This window comes from Paramisgurnus dabryanus, chromosome 5, assembly GCF_030506205.2.
Source record: "Paramisgurnus dabryanus chromosome 5, PD_genome_1.1, whole genome shotgun sequence".
Lineage (NCBI taxonomy): Eukaryota > Metazoa > Chordata > Actinopteri > Cypriniformes > Cobitidae > Paramisgurnus > Paramisgurnus dabryanus.
In genome coordinates this window covers 48,270,044-48,284,173 of record NC_133341.1, presented here as the reverse complement: position 1 = coordinate 48,284,173, position 14,130 = coordinate 48,270,044, and the positions used below count along the sequence as shown (strand labels likewise).

Below are 14,130 nucleotides of genomic sequence, written 5' to 3'. Positions count from 1 at the left end.
ATAATACTGATGCTCTTAATGTTTTCAAATTCCTGCGAAGTCGGGGCATCTCTGAGGAGGCAGTCACGGTAATGGAACAGCAAAAGGTATTGTTTAATTTAATAAAGCATGCTGAATATGGATTCTGAATATGGACTAATAGAATGGTTAACATCATAAAAATAATAACACCAGTCTTTATGTTTTCAATCTTTCTGTTGAAAGACCAGACGCTGTTAGGTAAACAATAAAATAGCTTTCTATACTTTTGTAATATCACTTATAAGCATGCACCTATAACTTTATAATTTGAGTGGCCAGATTTTACTTTTAGTGGTCCTCAGTAACATGTTCTTTTTCAGCTGTAATGACTTTTAGGCACCAAAAGTTAACATGCTTGTCTCTTTCCTTTCACAGATTGACAGAGAAGTCATCCTGCTTATGGAAGATGCCGAACTGGCAAAGTACCTGCCCTCATATGGAGACAGAATTGCACTGATACATTTCTGCAGGCATCAGACACCATCTGTAAAGCGAAAGCTGGGTCTTTTTAACAAACTAAAAGAGAAAATGAAGCTTAGAAAAGAGGAAAATGAGGATGAGCCACAAACTTTAAACAAAAAGGCAAACTGCAAAACAAAACCATGCACACGAACCATTGAAATTGGATGGCTTCACAAAGAAAGTGAAGTAGTAAAGCAGGTTCGGGCAAGACAAGGTGGGGGGACTAGAAAAATACAGATAAGTGTTCAGGCAGGATATGACGAAATACTAAAGGAAGGAAAGGCATTATTCTTTCCCAACGGAAGCTCCACCAAAGGTCCTGAATCTGATTTTGAATTTGAAGTTTGGGACTTTAAGCAAAATCCTCTTCCCAAGAACCTGTCAGTCGGAATGATTTACAATACTGTCAAACTCCCCATGCTACGATTCTATATAGCAACTTGTCCAAAAATGAATCTGACAGAAGAGTCTAGTGATGAACCTGACCAGGCTACTGATGCCTCTGATTTGGATCTGAATAAAGATGATGGCGGGTCTACTCAGAATGGATATGAGCAACTAGACTTAAATGAGCCTCAGGACACCCTACCGGATGTGTTCTTTATTTCTGCAGAAGACATTAGTGTAAATTCCTCCGGAGACCATCTTGCAAGCCTGATGTTCAATGTCAGCAGTGACCCTGAGATTACATTTGGTCCACAAGAGCACAGTGACAGAGATTCCCTTAATGACACATTGGCCCATGAGCCTTGTGAACAAAGTGCTCCAAATGCTTTGCCTGACAGGATTTTAACCATACACTACTCAAATAGCTTCAATGACATGATAGAGGCATTTTCAGACAACAAAATTGTCACCCAGTCCTTATCAGTGCAACGTATACTTCCCAATAACTCAGAGGAAGCAGGTAGTGGTCCAGGTGTCCTTCGTGATGTGTACAGTAGCTTTTGGTCTGATTTCTACGAACACTGCACTGTTGGAACATCTGTAAAAGTGCCTTTCCTCAGGCATGACTTCAGCACTGACAAATGGAAAGCTGTGGGGCGAGTCCTTCTTAAAGGGTTTAAAGACTGCAAATACATGCCCATCAAACTTGCTGCACCATTTCTGGAGGAGATGCTGTTTGGGGTTGTATATACAGACCTAAAGGAAACATTCCTTAATTTTGTGAGCTGCCAGGAGCTAGATGTTCTCAAACAAGCGCTAAATGACTTTTCCTCTGTTGACATGGATGACCTTTTGGACATCATGAACACTTATGAGTGCCGGAGGAAGGTCACTGCTTCATCTCTATCTGCAATAGTTGATGAAATTGCTCATAAAGAGCTCATACAGAAACCAATGTTCGTAATTGACTGTTGGAAGGAGGTCACAAATGGCCAGATCTCTCTAAGTCATGAAAATATTGAACAACTATACAAAGATTTAGAGCCTACACCGAAAAAGGTGATTGGGTTTTTGAAGTTCCCTCCAGGAATGTCAAATAATCAAGCAGAAGTTGCCAACCACCTAAAGAGGTATATCAGGGAAATTGATGAAGACAAGCTCAGGAGATTTTTGAGATTCTGTACTGGTTCTGATTTGATGGTTGCAGATGCTATTCAGGTGCAGTTCACTTTCCAGACAGATTTTACTAGACGGCCAATTGGACGTACCTGTGGATCGGTCCTAGAACTCTCAGACTCCTATGACAATTTCCCACAGTTTCGTGCTGAATTTAACTGTGTTTTGGAAAGTAACATCTGGGTCATGGACATTGTGTAGCTGGAATATTTTTGTTTCACATACACACTTACAAACTTCATAAATGCCCATAAGTGTAAAAAAGAAGAAAGTTGATTCATAAAAATATCAAAGTGCAGAACACTGCACTGTTTCACAGTGTTCAAGACTTTGCACGTGGTAACTGTGCGAATACGTTGGATATGTTGTGCTTATCTTATGTTTGATGCAAATTTATATGCTCATTCAATGTTGAATTCTGAAGAAAAACAGGTTTTTATTTAAGTTGTGCAATGCAGAAAACATACACTGTTCGGGGCCTTGCACATCTGTTAACATTGTGTTTGTTTACTTATTAATTAGTATTCATATACTCCAATTGAATGTTGTAAAATGTTAAGGTAGAAAGTAAACTTTCTCTGTTTAGAGAATAACACTTCAAAAAAAGATACATGAGTTATCAGCAGCTTTCTAAAATGCTTCATGCAGTCACTGTGAGGTTTGCATATATTTACTGTTTATAGATGTCTGATTTTTTTGTTGGTAGAGGTTAAATCTTAAATGTGCATTTTTGTTAAACATTTTGCATGTATTACCTCTACTGGTTCACTACCAGTTAATGTTTATTAATGTTGATTACTGGTATACTGTACTTTTATGTTTAAAACATATTACAATGCAGGTACATTAGCATAACACATTTTCTGAAACAGTCTGAGTCTTAAGATCAGAGCTCAAGTTTAAAACATTAAAAGTTTTTCTTTCTAGATATTTTCTAGTATCTCATTTCTTAACAGAATGTACACTTCAGCTGCATGGTATGGGTCTGTAGGAGCAGTTAATCCTTTTTCTTCCATAAGAAGTGTGCAGAGCTCAAACACAGTCTTGTCACAGGGGTATGGCCCTTTTGGGGTGCTCTCCTCTTTGCAAACCGCCACTTCCTCAGGGTCAACACATTTGAGTTTGTCCTCCCCTGCACCATAAATTTCTGGCATAGAAAACATCAAAGCAGGCCGTAGTCCGTGCATTCCCTGGCCTGGTCTTGGTCTTATTTGGTGGGTGTTCCATGTTCTCACAACTTCATCTAATTCATCCTGTATGAAAATAAAGAAATTAATGACAGAAAATGAATGTAGACTAAGCCACAGAACTATCACCATGAAAACTGCAGATACGCAATGTGATAATTATTTGTTAATAATTCAGCTTAATGTCTTGTTACTTAATTTTATTTTGACACTAAAAATATCATGCTTACTGTATGATATGCCCTGTCACTGTAAAAATATCACAGTACCAGCATAAACAACACTTTATAGTTTACTAATAATAATGGTTAAAGCCATATGTTTATCTATAGATACATCCATCAAATTGGATATGATTGTTTGATTGGCATAAAGTAAAACTGTAATCGACTTTGATTCCCAATCTACAGGCTATAGCATATTAAGTACAATACATTGGTTATACAGTACTACATACTGTACCTGGATAAGGTTAAGAAAGCAGAACTGTATTAGATTTTTGTCCAAGAAATCACCAGAGAAATGCCCGTCGTCTCTGAGGGTCTGAAAGATGTCCATCCAAAGCTGTCCACTTTGTTTACGCAAGATACCCCACCATGCTTCTATGCGCTGATTTGCCGTGCTGCATCCATACATGAAACTTTTCTCGCCTGCATAGCCGTCTGTGTGGTTTCTCCGCAGGAAAACTTGCATGTCTTTGACATGTCCATTTTCCGTCCCAGGGTCGGCACGCAACCGCTCGGGACAACCCCCAATGCCTGTTACAGTGGAAATATAGTAGGCTGCTATTACTTTGGGGTCACTGTTAGTATTGTACGCTTCCATCCATAACACAAACCGTCTAAAGCCGTCAATGCAACCATTAATTGCAATGCCGTACGGTTTGAGTTTATCATATGAATCCATATGCCACAACGCGTTCGGACCTCGGCTGAAGTACTGGCGACGCCGGAGACGTCGGGCGCGCCGGTGTTCCACTCCTTCAGGGTCTATTGCTTTAATTATCATCCTCATATTCTCTTGAGAAACAACGTATCCTCTTCGAATAGCACGCAGATGTAACCATCGATATCCTTGGAGTCGACCACTGGTTGCCATTTCAGATTGCACGAAAGAGGCAATTTCTTGAAATTCTGTCTGGTTCTTTCTTCTGAATAAATTCAATTTTCTGCATAACCGCTGCAGTGTCCGGATGCTTATAATAACTCCATGTTGATGTGCTAAGAGATGGAGGATCTCTTTATTACAAAATCCCATCCTAAAATAGGATTTAATGAAATCCTCCACGTCCATGTCTAACAGAAGCTACAACGTTTCGGTGCAGGCTACTTAAAAATAACATGACTTTATTCTCGAAATGTTTCGACTTTATTCTCGAAATGTTTTGGCTTTATTCTCGAAATGTTTCGACTTTATTCTCATAATTTTTACTTTATTCTCAATATATTTCGATTTTATTCTCATAATTTTGACATTATTCTCGAAATATTTCGACTTTATTCTCATAATTTTGACTTTATTCTCGAAATATTTCGACTTTATTCTCATAATTTTGAATTTATTTTCAAAAGGTTTTGACTTTATTCTCGAAATTGTATTTATTTATTTTTTTCAAGATGGCACTAAAACGCCGTCGTATAAACGGGTGTGTCCGAATCCACTTTTGATAATTTAACGACGAACAAAATGGTTTGTGCACCTAGCACAGAGTCTAAAAAGCCAGTTGGGCTCGCACCATGCCGATTCCCTATTTTGTTGGCGGAATTTGTAACCTGAAAAACTAAGCGGAGAAAGAAGACCACCAGTTTAAGATTGATGTTAAAAATTGCTTTGTCTTTATTAGTATTGAAATTGTAATTTTTTTGTATTAATATCTTTGGTTCGCTTAAAAAAGTCGTTTTCTTTTAGAAATGGAAGCACAAATAGGCGGCTTTTAATTGCTGTAAATGTACGGATAGCCTACATGATCAGTGCAACCTCAAAGAATAATTTACAAATATGCAAGAAAAGGTTTGTACTCTAAAATAATTTATTTCTAACAAACAGGAGATAAAGAATTTAAAAACGTGTGGAGAGCTGAAACGTTTCAGCACACAGTCGAACAGCGCGGTGAATGTTTTGAAAAGCATTACTTAATATGGTTCTCACCTCACCATATCCACTGGTACAAGTCATCATTTACAATAAATCTGTGGGGTAGCATTTAAAAAAACATTTCACGCCATTGACTTGAGACTAAGTTTTAGTTGGTCAATGGCATAGTCTATTTTAGTTGCCTCAAAATAGCAATCCGCCTGATTACACCTCGTTTTCAGACCAGCAAGCCCATGGGCGCACAAATGGGCGCATGTGCATTTGCCATTTAAACAACGTGATGCTGGATGTGAAAATGAATATTGCGCTGTGCTGAAACCATAGACTGTAAAAAAAGATGGACGACGCGACGTCGCCTCCCTCCATTGTAATGAATTGAAGCCAAAAATGTCCGTCCACGGTCGCCGCCATGTTACGTAAAAACGTCAGTTTGGAGCCAGGGCATGCGCAGAAGGAATCGTCCGTGGAGCCAGAGGCGGAGCCGCGGTATCAAACTTCCGCCCAAACGCTCACGCGACCAATTAAACCACGCCAATCTTAACGACACGCCCCGTTTCTATAGCATCAAATAACTAGCTAAAATGAAAGTTATCACAAAAATAAACACTATATATCAATGTGATAACAACTACTTAAAAGGACTAAAACTATCTTTCGGAAACTTTTATTGGAAGTGTAAATATTTTTTTTATTTAGAGCAGAGTCCTATTTGTTTGAATGGAGAGGGCGGTGTTATGACTTGTACTGCAGCTAGCCACCAGGGGGCGATCAAAGAGCCAGAGGCTTCACTTTTCAAGACTTATGAGGCACACCCGGCTAAAACTAGCAATGAGCACTTGCGTCGTGTTTCTTTAAATGTTGTTGTCAACTATACTGCATTTTAAGGAAAGTTCATTTGGTAGTAGAGAATACAGTTTTCACTCCCAAAAATTACTGAACATATTTATAACAGCATTTAGCATTAAAAGGAGAAGTGACCACCGAATTTGACTGCACACTGCAAAAAAATGCAGCATGAAGTAAAAAAAACCTTGGTTTTGCAAGTCTATTCAATCTACTATTTTAAGTTTGGGCTTGGGAAAAATTGAAATAACTTTAAAATCAAGTTGAAAGTGTTTACCTTAATTTTTTATTTAAAATAACATAAAAAATATATGTTGATTTGACAAAAATGCTGCATATATTTTACATTGCAGTGTGTACAAGGCGGCCAAAGTGAACTTATGAACCATCTGCTACAAGCTCATAAAACAGCAAAAAATCATAAACCGATTCATGATCAGTTCTAATCTAAGGATGTTTAGTTAGTTAATATAAAAAAGTCATTGTCAGAACTTACGGAGTCCAAAATACTAAGAAATATATTGTATGGGATAATTTTCTAAACTTTGAGATCAGCAAATCAGTTACTGATAATAACACAATCAATGTTGAGACACCTGCGCTCCACACACATGTATATTTTAATAAATCATTTTGATTTTGAGATGTAACAAAACATGGACTAAAGAACGTGCTTGCTGCAAAATACAAAACAACAAGAAAAGATAGTGACAGAAGTTAAAAAGCTATGTCAATTGACCCTTCGCTAAGCAACGCCCCAAAACTGCCACAGGCCAGTCGTGGTTTAGCAACTGTACCACTGATCTATATAAATGACTGGATTGCGCATGACGTCATACTTGTGAAGCCACCGTGCCGCCATGTTGGTATACCCAAACGTTCTATTAAATCAATGGGCGTTTTCAGATTTTAATGAAAAAACATCACTACTCGACTTCAATTTTATATGTGAAGTTACCCTGTACATTATTACAACACAAACGTCCTAAGCATGTAAATAGTTATTTACTGAAAGTTGTACATTTTGCGTTTTAATCAGTTATTATATATTCATCTTTATTACAGTATCAGATCAGCAGACATACCGCAGCATACTTAGTATTAATGACAATAAACGTTCTCATTCTGAAATCTAAATAAATATTCAGGCTTTGTACTGTATGTGCATGCAATAATTTGCTAGTTTTGTAATTATGTTATCTAAACTTACAAGTTACCTAAATTTATTAAGAGAAATAACGCTGACCGTCACAGTGTAGCTGAATGTAAAAAAAAACTTTATTTATACCCGTGTCAAATGCAACAGACACACTCATCTTAACGGTTTTTTATAAATCCATTATCCTGCCCGATTAAAACATAAACATTGCAAATAACACCAGAATTAACAAATAATTAACGTACACATATCCTAAAAATTAACCTTGTGTAACTGATACGCTGTAAAGGGGGTAAATTTTGATCATGATTTTGAATGGAAGTCAATGACGCTCTCTGCCGGTTGGGTATACCAAGATGGCGGCTCGAACTCTGTGCTGGCTTCACCTCACTCGGTTACGTCAAGCGTTCTATGCGCAATCCAGTCATTTATATAGATCAGTGAACTGTACCCGGTATTCTAAAAGTTTGGACAGGGTTGTGGAATTTTTTTGCCAGACGTGGATCAAGTAGTGTGAAAGGCCTCATTTACAACTAAATGTCAACAGGATTAAAGGGATACTTCACCGATTTGCATTAACTGTGTATCGTTAGAAACCTAGTCATGTTTTTGAATGGTCGTGCATCATTCCCTCAGTTTTCCCTAAGACAGGAGAAATATAGATTTCAGTGTTGCACTTCCTTCTTTCAATGATGTAACAATCGTCATTTTTGCATCATTGAAAGAAGGAAGTGCGATATCTTTGTTGAGGGTGTACAAACACTCATTCCTCTTTCTTCCAAGGGGAGGGCTATGGATGGGACCCACTCACGCTACAGACCTATTACAGATCAGTGGGTGGGACTTACGAAAATACACGAACATTCCCGAAAAGAAATGATCAGCTGCCATCTTTATGCTAAGCTAAGCTAACCGACGATGTGGAGGAAGCCAGACTTCATGTCACAATAATAGCGGAAGGTTATCAATATCATATGGGAGAGGGTGATTTCGCAAGAGTGATGCTCTAATCAGCTGTTCGTGGCTACCTTTATGAGCCACAATACAGCAAAGAGCTGCAGCGAGAAGCCCGGGGAGGAGGCCGCAGCTTCAGCCTCTGCTGCGTAGAGGGGCCCTGGACTGGCGCGAGCTTGGACAGACTAGTATTGCCTGTACTCTCGCTGGGTGCCTTCTGTATGAAATTTCTACATCAGATCAGAATATGGACGTTTGTGTTGTGAATGGTCCCCAGAAAAAGAGGTGTTTTGCTTATGTGTGTGTTTGTTTTACATTGTGGTGCATTGTGGAAGTTGTATTTTTTAAAACAAATGCGCCCTAAAGTCACATTCTGTCTTTTCTCGGTCAAATAGGCACCAAATTCTAAATTAATGTTACATTTCAAATACAAATATGACCCACTTTCAATAAAGATTAATGTTTCTACCGGTGAAATGTCCCTTTAACAAAATTACCTAATGTAATATAGCTAGCTAACTCAGTACATCATTGCTTGAAAATAATGACGTTCTTTTTTCATAATGCATATATTTGAACATAAAATAAGTTGATTGAAGGCAAAACAGAGGCTGACTGACATACTAAAATATTAAGTATTCCACATCCACAGGACTTATGGATAAGATGTTGGAATTATAATTATTAGATTATTTTCACAAATTTCCCTTACCCTACTGTGCATGAAAAAAGGCTGTTCCCCAATTTGTATGTTTCCCATTTGAATGGTCACCATATGAGGCGGCTGCTGCTTGCGCTGGGAGCTATATGCTTAAGCTTCAATTTTGATTAAATTATTTTCCAATTGGTTGCATATTATGTCGTGGATATACCCTCGAATGCATACTGCAATCCCTTTTGTCTTGCTCTCTCAAATATTTCACCTGTTCGCCAAAAAACTTTTTGTTTTTATGACACTACTTGTTTAATGCTTTTAAAAATGTCACTCTTATCAGACATACTGTAACTTCCCTTAACAGGCCTAGAGCATATGGTTTAAAACTTGCTGACTTTCCACAAATGATATCAAAATCTAAAACTATTGCATTGCACTAAACACACACACCAACACACACACAAGTTGTAAATCAAAAAAATTTTTTTGAAAGTTTTGTCATTTTTGAGCGTGATGCTAATGGTCTAATCAGATTCAATGGATTATGCTAAGCTATGCTAAAAGTGGTACCCCCAGACCCGGAGATCGGCTGAATGGATCCAAAACTGTAAAAATCAAATGTTTAACTCTAGGGGGGCTGGAAAATGAGCCAATTTTAAAAAAAAGTCGAGTGTCACTATAAAAAGTGAATCATTTTCACTGGGACTTTGAAATACTTCAACATGTTTGAAATTAGTTATGTGGAGAAAATATAACAATGTCAACATATTCATTTATTTATTTGGAAAACAAAAAAATATTTACAATATTAGATACACAGTAAGCATTCTTTATAAAATAATATGATATACTAAATGCAAAATTTTATGTTTAACTAGAGAACAAGACCATATTGAAACATGTTAAAAATTCAGCATTATACAACGGCACAGTGTGGTAGATTTTTTTATAAGCCTATACAAACCAGTAACCTTTTGTTTTGGGAAAAGAGGAAGCTATAACAAAATACTTCTTGTTTTACATTAAGTTCCTTATACTTAAACAGTTGTTTATTATTCCCTGTACACTATGGAGAGACCTTCTGTTCTTTTGATTTTATGCTACGCTATAATCTTACACTTTTTAGCTTTTAATGAAGCATCACCATGGACTAGGAGACAATGCGTACAGGTATGCATACAACTTATTGTAGTTTTTGTCATACTGTTCAATATGAAACTTTGGAGTAAAATGATAATGGTTTACTGTTTAATGTATTTGTTTGTATTTTAGATAGCTGATGGCTATGATTGTAGTGATATGAACCTACAATTGATTCCTGACGAGGTACCAAATTCTGTCCGAACACTGAAATTCACCTTTAACTACCTGCCTGCCCTATACAACTTTACTTTTGAAAGACTACACAACTTACACTATTTAGACCTCACAAGGTGAGAGGAATTCTTCTTCTATTCAGTGGTGTTTTGGTAGACATTTTGCCTTGATGTAAAATGATTAACTAGATGACCTAACATATTCTTACTTGCACTTAAATCCTGCAGATGCAGCATCACTTTTGTGTATGAGGATATTTTTACACATCATGTACCCCTGGAGGTCCTCATTCTAATTGGAAACCCACTTGTGTTCATCACAAACAGAGCCTTTTCCGGATTGCAAGGTTTGAAATATTTAAGTCTGGCTCAGTCCAATATAAAAAGCCTATTAGACATCCCATCAGATAATCTTGCCTATTTGGAAGTCCTGGACATAAGAGGAAGTGACATTAGCTCCTTAGATGGTCTAAGCAAATTCCGTTGGCAAAACATGAGGAGTCTGCAGCTAGGCATGAATTCAATTGAAAGAATAAGCGCAGTCGATTTGGAAACACTTCACAATCTAGTTGGTATGAACCTTAGCTTAAATGGAAACTATATTAGCTATGTAGAACCAGGAGCTTTTCAGTCACTCAACTTCGGAAGTCTTGATTTGAATGGCTGCCTAGGAAAGATGAACATTTCTGAAATACTGAAGGGCCTCGAAGGCCTTAAAACCAAAAGACTTAGTCTAGGATTGTATGAATCCGACCCAAAGACATTCATAACATCTCTGGCGCTACAATCTTTCTGTAAAATCTCTGTGATTGAACTGAATTTCCAGCTCCAACATTTCCCAGACCTGAATAACAGCACATTTCATTGCCTTGATGGGCTTCAAAAGCTGGACCTTACCAGAACCCACCTCAGTTTCCTCCCCTCTAACCTGTCCGGCCTATCCACATTGTCTCATCTGGTACTAAATGAGAATAGCTTTCTGGATATCTGTCACATAAACGCCAAAAGCTTTCCCATGCTTACACATTTATCCATTAGTGGAAACTTTAAGCAGCTAAATTTTAGCAGTAGATGCCTGGAGAGTCTTGGAAGCCTGGAAAAGCTGGATCTCAGTCGTAGCAGAGTAAACCCCACAGGACCCTGTTGCAACGACCAGCTGTTTGGTCTGAGTAAACTGAAATTTCTCAGTCTCAGCTACGGTTCACCCATGATCTGGAATTCACAGCCTTTCAAAGTTACTCCACAACTGGAGCACTTGGACTACACCTATTTAGCGTATACTTTGAACGACAGCTCACCTTTCAGTAGTCTACAAAATCTCAAAACTCTCAATCTATCCTGGTCAAACACGGATCTGACCAACGTTCAACTTTTCAAGGGCTTGAAGAACCTGCAACACCTCAATTTAAAGGGGAACATAATTCGAGGTGGAGTTCTTACCCAACCAGAGCTCTTCAGACAGGTCCCAGTTTTGGAAACCCTCATTCTGTCTGCGTGTGGAATCAGCGCCTTTAATGATAACTTGTTTAAAGAGCTCACACATCTGAAGCAAGTAGACTTCAGCGAGAATCGGTTGATCAGATTCAGCACCTCTGCATTTTACTCACTAAAGTTTCTCCAACTTAACTATGCTAATAACAGCATTATGATGGTGGATGTTAAAAATGTTAAGGATTTGGGAAATGCGAGTACTGTGGATCTGAGCAATAACCCTTTGATATGCAACTGTAGCAATTTTAAATTTATCCAATGGGTACAGGAAAATGCTTTCAAAGTTAGACGCTTGACAGAGACAAGTTGTAACGGGACAGGAAGAAGGATTAATGATGTCCATTTGCAATGTAAATTTCCTTTAGGTACACCTGTTATAGTTGTAATTGTAATTGTTTTGTGTGTCATTTTCTTTGTTCTCTTTTTTATCTGGAGAATTAGGAAAAGATATACAAGCTACACACTATTATAAACATGCAAACTACATAATCCAGCAAACGGTTTTGAGTTTAAATGACACAGCCCAGATATCTAGGCTAAAACAAGCAACATTTGGGCTGTCTGTGAAAATTTAATAAATGTATAACCATAGCCCAGAAATAAATGAAATAAATAAATACATGAAACCAAACACAATAATCACAGATGACTTTGTTTACATGATCATACATCTCGCAAGTTATTTTCAACATGTAACTAAATTCTAATTCAAGTATTTTGGCTAGAAGTGGGTTAGACAAAGACGGACTGTATCGGGTCCATACATTCTTCAAATAAAGGTGCTAGCCATTTGTGGCTAAATGGTTCTATAAATAACCTTTAAAATCTGAAGATTATAAAACATGTAAGAAATAGTTCTATAAAAAAGTTTTGACAGAAAGGTTTTTTGAGGAACCAAAAATGGTTCCTCTAAAGCATTGCTGTAACAAACCTTTTAAATAGTGTAGTTAACCCACTAATTCTCTAACTGGGGGCCGCAAGATGGTGCCAGGGGGCCCCCAGTTTTACATTTTATTAAATTACAAATACATTAATTTATCTTAAATTTAATAATTAAACCTCAGAAAAATAAGGCTACTAGCCAGTAGCTATACATTGTATCATTTAATGTTTGCTTAATAAAGCAATAAGTCCCAAGCAGCAGTGGGTTACCAGTGCATTTTATAACAGCTAAGGGGCGTTGTTAGGCACGACATGAAGCAGAGTGCCTAAACCCCCGTTAGCTGTTATAAAATGCACTGTAACTTCACTGCTTCGTGGGGCTTATTGCTTTTATTAAACGATTACTTCATATGCATAGCAGGATTTCATAACTAAAACACAAATAAGTTGTAATTATAATAGTACAAATATTACTCTTCCGCCAAACAAAGTAGTTCCTCAGATTCAAGTGTGGCTGCAACAGAGCGTAGTTCCCAACCAACACAGACGCAGCAAAGACACAATGAAAGACTGTAATGTTTATCTTCATAAATCAACATTCATCTAATTTATAAATTAACATTTATATCATGCAACTGTTGAAGTGATGATCAAATATGCTTGGAAGCATGCTTAACTCTTTGCTTATCAGCATTTTTTTTTTAAGTTGCCACCCAGTTTCAGTTTAATGCCTTCCAGAAAAAAATTATCTTATTTAAATAAACACAAAATATAAAATGAAAGAACAGACGCTCCACTTAAAAAAAGTTTAATCCTACTTCCTTTGTTCACTTATCACCTCTCAAATTTTCAGCTAAAAGTTGAGATAATTCCATTTTTGTGAAGAACTTTTGTAAGAGATCACATTAAGAACCTGATCAAACTTACACTTGCTGCGTCCGAAACCGCCTACTTCGTACTATATAGTACGCGAAAAGCAGTAGGCGAGTAGTATGTCCGAATACATAATATTCGAAAAACAGTATGCGAAAAGTACCCGGATGACCTACTACTTCCGGTTAGATTTTGCAGTGTGCATGCGATGGATGCTTCACTATCCCATGATGCCCCGGGAGAGGAGTTAACCAACGAAGAAGAAGAGGCATGCGGCTGTTTTCGCGCTGATATCTCATTCATACTACCAGGATTCATACTATACAGTACCTACTGTTTTAGGCCAAGTAAGTAGGTACTTCATCTAACTCAGTACCTACTATACAGTATGCGGTTTCAGACGCAGCCACTGTGTTTTTAGTGTTGAGTGAATGCATCAGTGTTTAAGTTGGGTAAGATCGCCACCCAGTGGATAAAAGTGGAAATACAGTTTTGATGTACAAACTCCTCAGGGAATGTTTTCTCTTTATTGAGGAGATGACTCTGTGACACTGCCACACAAGACTCATGTTTTAACTGCTCAATATATATCTTTTATGATTTTAAGTATATTTGAGTTTTAAATAGGTT

General features: G+C 37.5%; 2 protein-coding genes across 2 annotated transcripts; one reads left to right on the top strand and one right to left on the bottom strand.

Moving 5' to 3' along the window:
- Positions 1 to 1,758: 1,758 nt before the first annotated feature.
- LOC141282220 (uncharacterized) lies at positions 1,759 to 4,331 on the bottom strand. The gene is made up of 2 exons (XM_073814821.1): positions 3,696 to 4,331; positions 1,759 to 3,299 (listed from the first exon to the last, which is right to left on the bottom strand). Exons 1-2 carry the CDS (start codon positions 4,329 to 4,331, stop codon positions 2,970 to 2,972), a joined length of 966 nt encoding a protein of 321 aa, XP_073670922.1. The 3' UTR covers positions 1,759 to 2,969.
- Positions 4,332 to 9,562: 5,231 nt separating this feature from the next.
- On the top strand, positions 9,563 to 12,790 carry cd180 (CD180 molecule). Its single transcript, XM_065284562.2, has 3 exons — positions 9,563 to 10,108; positions 10,211 to 10,371; positions 10,483 to 12,790. The coding sequence occupies exons 1-3, from the start codon at positions 10,007 to 10,009 to the stop codon at positions 12,215 to 12,217; spliced, it is 1,998 nt and encodes a 665-aa protein (XP_065140634.2). The 5' UTR covers positions 9,563 to 10,006; the 3' UTR covers positions 12,218 to 12,790.
- Positions 12,791 to 14,130: the final 1,340 nt, after the last annotated feature.

Excerpts from the sequence above, each read along its gene's own strand:
- cd180 (XM_065284562.2), top strand. The coding sequence starts at position 10,007 with ATGGAGAGACCTTCTGTTCTTTTGATTTTATGCTACGCTATAATCTTA. Across the intron at positions 10,109-10,210 it reads CTAGGAGACAATGCGTACAG|ATAGCTGATGGCTATGATTG; the intron begins GTATGCATACAA and ends TTTGTATTTTAG. Across the intron at positions 10,372-10,482 it reads CACTATTTAGACCTCACAAG|ATGCAGCATCACTTTTGTGT; the intron begins GTGAGAGGAATT and ends TAAATCCTGCAG.
- LOC141282220 (XM_073814821.1), bottom strand. The coding sequence starts at position 4,331 with ATGGCAACCAGTGGTCGACTCCAAGGATATCGATGGTTACATCTGCGT. Across the intron at positions 3,300-3,695 it reads GCTTTCTTAACCTTATCCAG|GATGAATTAGATGAAGTTGT; the intron begins GTACAGTATGTA and ends ATTTTCATACAG.